General features: G+C 53.5%; 1 protein-coding gene across 1 annotated transcript; it reads right to left on the bottom strand.

Moving 5' to 3' along the window:
• Positions 1-2,763: 2,763 nt before the first annotated feature.
• On the bottom strand, positions 2,764-7,593 carry PHF13 (PHD finger protein 13). The gene is made up of 4 exons (XM_070956048.1): positions 7,512-7,593; positions 6,747-6,848; positions 4,813-5,356; positions 2,764-4,052 (listed from the first exon to the last, which is right to left on the bottom strand). Exons 1-4 carry the CDS (start codon positions 7,548-7,550, stop codon positions 3,826-3,828), a joined length of 912 nt encoding a protein of 303 aa, XP_070812149.1. The 5' UTR covers positions 7,551-7,593; the 3' UTR covers positions 2,764-3,825.
• Positions 7,594-7,997: the final 404 nt, after the last annotated feature.

Here is a 7,997-nt window from a genome sequence, read left to right as displayed (position 1 = left end):
GGTTGCCTCTGGTTTTTTCTGTAACACCCAAGGACAATAAAAACAACCCCGTTTTGTGAAGGACGGAGTCCGTGTGAGATGGGTGTCTCCCCCCCACCCCAAAAAAAGGGGGTTTGGGGTTGGCACCACCAGAAGAGAGAAAAGGGGGGGCAAAAAGTTCTGGGTGGATTTACCGTTTGGAACATAGAATCGCAAAGTTGGGAAGGGCCCTCCAGAGGTCATCCAGTCCAAACCCCCCCCCCTGCTGAAGCAGGAGCCTTTATACGCCACCCAGGTCAAACTGGCTGTCCAGTCTTTCGTAAGACACCTTGGTTGGGTTAACAGGTTGATACCCCAACCTCTTTTTTTCTTTTTTTTTCTTTTTTAATTTTACCAACACTTGAATTGACTGCTGGAATTGGGTGGTTGGGGTCTAGTAGTTAAGGCACCAACTGGGAGAGAGTGAGTTCTAGTCCAAGCCCTTGGGCATGAAAGCTGGATGGGTGACATAGGGCCAATCACCAGGAGACAGTGAGTTGTAGTCCCGTCTTAGACATGAATGTCAGCTAGGTGACCAATCACCAGGAGACGGGGAGTTCTAGTCCCACCTGAGGCATGAAAGCCAGCTGGGTGACTATGGGCCAATCACCAGGAGACGGTGAGTTCTAGTCCTGCCTTAGGCAGGAAAACCAGCTGGGTGTCTATGGGCCAATCACCAGGAGACGGGAGTTCTAGTCCCGCCTTAGGCAGGAAAACCAGCTGGTTGAGTATGGGCCAATCACCAGGAGACAGTGAGTTCTAGTCCTGCCTTAGATTTGAAAGCTGGCTGGATGATTTTAGGCCAGTCCCTCTCCCAGCCCAGCCCAGCCCACCTCACAGGATTGTTTTGAAGAATATAGGAGGAAGAAACAGATGTTTACCACCTTGAGTTACTTAGAACAATAATAAAGATGAGATACAAATTAAATGATAAATGACAAACAAAACAAACTTTTGGTCCAGTCTGGAGGGATTTATCCAGGTTTGCACTGGGTTAAGGCATAAGCCAACATTATTGGATGCATTGTAGCTTCCCTATGGAGATACCACCCTCTGGGGGATGCAGGAAAGCTGGATTTTCTCGGTCCTGTTTGTAGAGAAAGGGAAAAAAAGAGACCAGCCCTTTTCTTCACACACTTGCAAATTAAAATATGGCACCTTCCCGGGATGACGGTAATGACCCAAGAAACAAAATCCATACGTCAACCTACATTTGTAAAGCTTTCCAAGCCCTTTAAACAAATTGTACGTAGTCCCTTTCTTTTAAATGTTCACCTTTCCCCACATTTTAAGATAAGTGGACTTCAACTCCCAGAATTCCCCAGCCAGCCAAGTGTTTGTCCATCCCCGCCCCGCATTCCTAGGGCTCCGCTTGGGAGCCGGTCGTAGTGGGCTGCACACAACTTCTTTGGGCTTCTCGAGCCTGGGAGCTGCACACATGCGCATCCGCCGACAAGCCTCATAGAGTTAGAGCGAGGAAAAGGGATTTTGCAACCCCGCTTTCCGGTTGCCATGCGAACTTTGCCACCCAGGAGGAGGATAGCAGTGGGATCCCACGGGGTGGAAGCGCTTTCTCCTCCGCATTCATTCCTGTCGGTCCCCCGCAGACCGGCTGGTTTCTTGACCGGGTGGTTATCCGCCTGCAAAGCCGACATTCGCTTAGCATTGGGCGTCGCCCTCACCAAAAATGGTGGCCGTGGCTTCCTTCCCCTTGGATTCCCTTCACTTTGGCTGGCCCCTCTGTGCCCTGCCCTCTTTGCAGAAAAGCCCAGGGTGCTGGGGTCCTTTTGCACATGCTCAGAGGCCTTGGTGAGTCGTGCTCCCCACTGGGCCTGCAAACCTTGGGGTTCTTTCTTGCAAAGACGCCCCCCACCCCTCAAACTTTGCAATCTTGAGTAGCTGAAAAGCATCCATTTTGCCCCGCATTCATTGCAAGTTGGCTGTTTTGTTTTGTTTTGGTTTTTTTTGGCAAGGGGGCTTATTATTCCCCCCGTTGCAAATTGCTACACAACAGCCCTGCAGAGTAGACCAGGGCTGTCCTTTTCAAGTTTTTTTTTTTTTTGGACTTTTGCTCATTTAGTGACCCTTCAAAAGCTACAAAAGCACTGGGAAAAGTGACTTATGGCCGTTGACAGCATCCTTTGGCAACACTCATATTTACGACAGTCGCAGTTTCCTGGGGGGGGGGCTGTCACATGTTCTCCTTTTGCGACCTTCTGATGAGCAAAGTCGATGGGGAAGCCAGATTCATTTAACATCCCGTGTTCGGCAAAGATTCATTTTAATTCATTCATTTTAACAACGGTGGTGAGAAAAGTCATAGAATTGGGGCAAGGCTCACGCAACGAACGATTCACTTAGCAACAGAAATTGTGGGCTCCATTGGGGTCGTAAGCCGAGGACTACCTGTAACCTAAAAGAAAATGTTGGTTTATTGATGGAGGGGGGGGTGCAATATACCCCCAAATTATTAGGTCACCTGATTTCTTTGTATTATTTTTAAGCCTTTTTTTGGGGGGGGGGGCAGAGAACGCAGCTGGCAGACAGCCGAGCGAGGGATTCGAACTCAAGAGACCCCATTCCATAAAACAAATAATTTTAATTGTTCCTTTTAAAAAATTAAAGCTCTTGAACTGAGATTGTACACAGACGAAACCCCTTGATACGCGGCTGCTTCGGGGGCCGAAGACCCAGCGGTTTTGGCTATAGGGACCCCCGTCCCCCCGCCCGCCCGCCCGCCCGACGTGGATAACCAAAGAAGAAAAAGAACGGAAAATCAGTCCAGGCTGTAAAGTCCCAAAAGAAACCGGAAATCTCCACCAGGCACAGTAGGGATGGCTGGATGGCTCCCACATTTAAGAGAGGGACCCTAGTGGATCTCGCAGGATCCAGGAATCCACCCTTCTCCGTACAGACTTTTGGGACGTGGCCAAAGGCTTCACATCACAACACCAGAAACGGACCAGGAATGTCATACTTAATCGATCAAAGATTACGGGGAGGGGGGGGTCTTCCCCATGCTTTCTCCGCCCCCCCCCCCATCGGAGGAGACAAAGGCAGTCTCTGAAAGTTCATAGGCAGCACCGACGGCCAAAGTCCAACCCCTCCCTAGCCCCTCCTCGCCCTCATCCTGCTGGGCTGTCCAGCTTTTCGGACCCTCGGCTCGCTCTCGAAGCACCAGTGGGAAAAAAATGATCTTCCTCCCAATTCCCTTTTTTTTTTCAGCCTTGAAGTCCAAAATCGGCTAAATCTCAGCACTCGGCTGGAGAGGATCAGTTAGATGGGAAGGTTTCCCAATGCACGTGCGGTCCAAATAATATCTTTTTTTTTTTTTTTTTTCATCGTTCTTGTCCTTCCAAGCTCAGCTCGGGGGATTGAGGGGCTTCCCAAATCTTTGGACTAAACCTCTGCGGGGAAAGAGTCTCAAATTCTACATACCGTCCGGATCTCCAAATCTGTGCTTTCGAAAAGCGAGAGATTTTTTTTTCCCCCTCCCTCTCATCTCCTTTAGAGATCCTTTCGCTGTTTTTGCACCTCAATCCCTCCGCGAATGGGGTGACTGGTCAGCTCCCAGTTATTTCCCTTGGTGCTCCAAAGACAAGGAAACGGGGAAGACCCTCCCAGTCCCTCCCCCCCTTTGCCCCAACTTTTGCAGCCGGGGATCAGTTCTGACTTCAGCGGGAAATCCGGCGATTCGGAAGATCGGCGGGCCTGGGGTCTCGCTCGCTTCTTCACCCACCCCCCGGCCCTACCGACTCCCAAAACTCCCAATTTTCGAGGTTTGGCATCACCAGCTCTCCAGCTGGTTTACTCCAGGAAGTGCCGGCGGGAACCCATCCGGGACCGACTGGACCGCCGGATGTCGAATTTGGAATCCCGGCATTTCTGGCAGACGTAAACTTCGGGAACGTTGGATTTGCGAATCTTGGCACAGGACAGGTGGATCCAGGTGTGGCATTCTTTGCATTCGATCATGGGCCGCCCGGCGAAAGGTTTCATGCAGAAGCAGGTGACCAGATCCCATGAGTCGTCATCTGCCAACGTCCAGAAAAAAGGGGGGTTCAGTGGAAGAGAATTTCCAGGAGCATCAGAAAAAGTGGGAAACTTTAGGGGATTAAATTGCTTTTCAGTTCTAGAGCGAGCAGGGTTCAGTGCCACCCGATTGGCATCTGTTTCTCTGCTTTTGGCATATTAATTTATTTATTATCCCACGTTTATTATTTCCATAAATATTTCAGGGCGGCAGACATACCCAATAGTCCTCCCTCTTCCTATTTTCCTCCCAACAACAACCTTTTGAGGTAGGTTAAGCTGAGAGAGAGGGACTGGTCCAAGGTCACCCAATTGGCTTTTATGGCTAAGGCGGAACTAGAACTCATCATCTCCTGGTGATTGGTCCAAAGTCACCCAGCCAGCTTTCATGCCTATGGCAGGATTAGAACTCACCGTCTCCAGGTTTCCAGCCTTGTTCCAAATGACATCACTTTACTTCCTTCTCCGCATCACCCACCTCTTGTACAGCAGCATTTCTTAACCTTCAACATGCATGGACTTCAACTCCCAGAATTCCTCAGGCAGCCTGGAGAATTCTGGGAGTCGAAGTCCACGGGTACCGGCTGGGGAATTCTGGGGAATTGAAATCGACCCATCTTAAAAACCACCAAGATTGAGAAACGCTGCCGAGGAGATACCCTGTCTTCCAAGGGCCTGGTAACCCCACTGACCCCTTTCCTTTCCCGCTCCCCGCCATCTTCATCCGGGGCTCCGAGGGCGAGAGGTTCCCACAAGGGTTACCTGAATCTACCATGATGTCCTCATCGTCTCCGCTGCCGTCCTCATCCCGGAAGACCACCTGTTTCCCTTGCCGTATGATGGTCCTCTTGCCCACCGTTTGGACGAGACTCTGCTCCTCCGGCGCGGCGACTGGGTAGGGGGGATTCGACGGAGTGTCCGAATCCCAGGCCGAGCCGCGGCCTGTGGAAGACTGGGCATCCCCTTCGGAGGACGGGCTGAGCGGGGTCTCGGCGTACGGCTCTTCTTCTCTCTCCCTCAGACCTTCCTCTTCTTCGTCTTCTTCGGGATATTTGACGTCCGGCAGCACCGCATCCTTCCTCACAAGCCGCCGTTTCTTCCGGAACTTCTCCATTTTATTCCGGTCCACCAAAAATCCGTTGGGCTTTGTCCACTGGTAGAGCGAGGAGTAAGCCTTGCCATGTTTGAGTTGGCTGAAGCTCTTCCGGGCTTTTGAGAGGTGTCCCAAAGGGGGGTCCCCTCCATCGCTGTCAATGGCCTCCCGGGTACTGTTGGGGGAACTGGCGCTGCTCCAACCGGATGTATCCTGCAAGCACGGGAAAACTCTTTAAAACAGCCACATCAAGTTATTTTCTTTAGAAACTGCTATGGACCAAGGCGGCCTGGAAATTTGAGGCGGGGGGGGGGAAGGGGAGAAAAGCACCTCCTGTTTGCAGCTCTTTAAAGCTGCCAGAGCATTTCCAAGGATGTGGGAGGAGTCATCAAGGATGGCTGTGTGATTGCAGGAAAGATGCAGTGGCTTTAAAGAGTTCCAACGTTAGCTCTTTCCTTCCCCCTTCTCCTGCTCTGTTTCTGGATATTTTCTCCAGTACCACAAGGATCCTCTCGGCAGCATTTGCAGTAAAGATGCGGCAACTTTAATGAGTTCCAGACTTGGCCCACATTTCCCCCACCCCCAGCCTATTTCTGGATCTTTTCTCAAGCACCACAAGGGATCCTGAGAAAAAGTTCCTTAGTGGCTGTGCAATTCGAAGGAAATTGCACAGGAGAGATATGGCTGCTTTAAACAGTTCCAATTGTGTCCCACATTTCCTTTCCTCTCGCCCCGCCCTGTTTCTGCATCTTTTCAAAAGCCCTACAAAGATCCCGGGGAACAGCCACACTTGGTGGCTGTGTATTTGCAGACAAGATGCAATGGCAGAAAAGACACGGCAGCTTTAAAGAGCGCCAGCCATGGCCCAGTTCCCTCACCACCATCCATTTCTGCATCTTTTCTCATATACCACAAGGATCCCGGGTTGTGTGTGTGTGGGGGGGGGGAACAGCCACTCTTTGTGGCTGTCCAATTGCAGAAAAGACATGGCAGCTTTAATGAGTCCAGCTGTGACCCACATCCACTGCCCCCCTATTTCTGCATGTTTTCTCAAATCCCTAACAAGGGTCCTGACAAACAGCCCCTCTTCATGGCCGTGCCCTTTTGCAAGCAAGATTCAGCTGCCGTCACAAAAGACGCAGCTGCTTTCAGGAGTGCCAGCCGTGCCCCCAAGTTCCCATCCACCCTTCTGAATCTTTTCTCCTCCGCTGCAAGAGTGGGGAGAAGGGAAACAGCCGCTCTCGGCGGCTGTGCACCGGCACAAAAAGATGGGACAGCAGAAAAAGATGTGGCTGCTTTAAAGAGCTCCCACCATCCCTTTACAGCCCCAACTGGTTTTCCAGGGAGGGGAAGCCGATCTTTGTCCCTTTGCAGTTCGAGACAAAGCCTCCCAAACCGGGGCTTCAACCCCCCCCACCCCAAATTCTCCTTTATCTCCCCAACCTTCCCCCCCCCCATCAGCTATTCGAAGGACAAGACACCCGATGAAAATGCCCAGGGTAGCTTCCCCCACTCCCGGAGCCAGGGCTTTTCAAGACCCCCACCCTTTCCCAGCTACCCCAAACCCCCCTCCCCACCCCGAATTAAAAAGCCCCCCACCCACCTCGTGCGGGTATGGGATGTACCCCGCGTAGGCCAGGACAAAGGTGCAAAAGTTGTTGAAATCTTCCACCGTCCGGCAGCGCTTGGAGCCCGGAGCAAAATCCTGCGAAAAGAGAGGCGGGGAGGGGGCGGGGATGATTTGAGGAGGGGGCGGGGGGGGGGCGGTGGTCAGTGCGCGGCAGGCGAGGAAAGGCGCAGGGGAGGGAGGAGGGGGGGCGGTGGACTGGTGGTGGGGGGATCCTTTCCCCCCCGAAGGGAGGGAGGGGGGCTTTGCGCTTTGCAACGCCCGCGGGTGGGGAGGGGGCCGCTTTGCAAGCAGGAGGAGCTTCCCCCCCTCCCCACCCACGGAAGGAAGAAATCGGGGCGGGGGGCGTCAAGCTAACCCGGGACCCTCTCAAAAGGGACGGTGCAATTGCAACCTGCCCCCACCCACCACTCACCGATCAAGCCTGGGGAGGGGAGGGTCTCAATGCCCCCCCACCCATTCTCAAAGCCTGCAATCAAAGGTTGGGGGGGGCGCAGAAAAGCGAAAAAGCTGCCCCGGGGGAGGGGGAGAGAAAGGGGGGACCCTCTCCTCCCCATGCAAGCGCCCCCTCCCCGTTGCATTCCAGCAAATCTGCCCATGGGGGGGGGTCCCTTTTGCAGCAGGGGGGGCTGATTGCTCCCACTCCCCCCATCTCCGTGGGCGTGGCCAGGGGTGCCCAGTGTCAGACCCCCGGGAAGGGGGATGCCCCGGTTTTTTTTTGGGGAGGGGGACACGACTCACTTCGGGGGGCGGCGGGGAAGCGCAGGAGTCCGAGTCCATGGCGGGGGTCTCCTCCGGCGGCGTCGCCCGGTACCGGCAGCGGGGTCTGGGGTGGGCGGGGAGAGGGGGAGCCCCGCCCTGCCAGGCTAAGGGGGAGACTTGCCCCCCCTCCGCCCGTCCTGGGCTCCGCCTCTATTCGCAGCTGGTGCGTCTGCGCGGCGCGCCAGGCCTGCCGGGAATCGTAGTTCGTAAACTCAACTCCCCAGTAAGCGCATGCGCACCGCCGGAGAGGCGTGGTCCACGCGCAGGGCATGCCGGAGAACGTAGTCCCAAGCCTCCACTAGGCTTTACCAGCAGTTCCCCCTTTGCTAAAATGGAGCAAAGATTTTTATTTTTTTTAATTTAATTTAATTTAATTATTTAATTTAATTTTCCCTTGGGGTTTCTTCGTCGAATAGGGCTCTTTTCTGGATCCTGCACCCGAAGCCGAGGGGATGCGATGGGCAG

This window comes from Pituophis catenifer, unplaced genomic scaffold (assembly GCF_029215685.1).
Source record: "Pituophis catenifer annectens isolate HBS135680 unplaced genomic scaffold, rPitCat1.0.hap2 SCAF_18, whole genome shotgun sequence".
NCBI classification, from domain to species: domain Eukaryota; kingdom Metazoa; phylum Chordata; class Lepidosauria; order Squamata; family Colubridae; genus Pituophis; species Pituophis catenifer.
Note: the sequence above shows the minus strand (reverse complement) of the source record. Positions and strands in the feature narration are given on the sequence as shown.

What these genes read in the sequence shown, in the direction of transcription:
- PHF13 (XM_070956048.1), bottom strand. Translation starts at nt 7,550, where the DNA reads ATGGACTCGGACTCCTGCGCTTCCCCGCCGCCCCCCGAA. An exon ending in ACATCCCATACCCGCACGAG is followed by an intron (nt 5,357 to 6,746) that starts GTGGGTGGGGGG and finishes CCGTGCTTGCAG; the next exon opens with GATACATCCGGTTGGAGCAG. An exon ending in GGACATCATGGTAGATTCAG is followed by an intron (nt 4,053 to 4,812) that starts GTAACCCTTGTG and finishes GGACGTTGGCAG; the next exon opens with ATGACGACTCATGGGATCTG.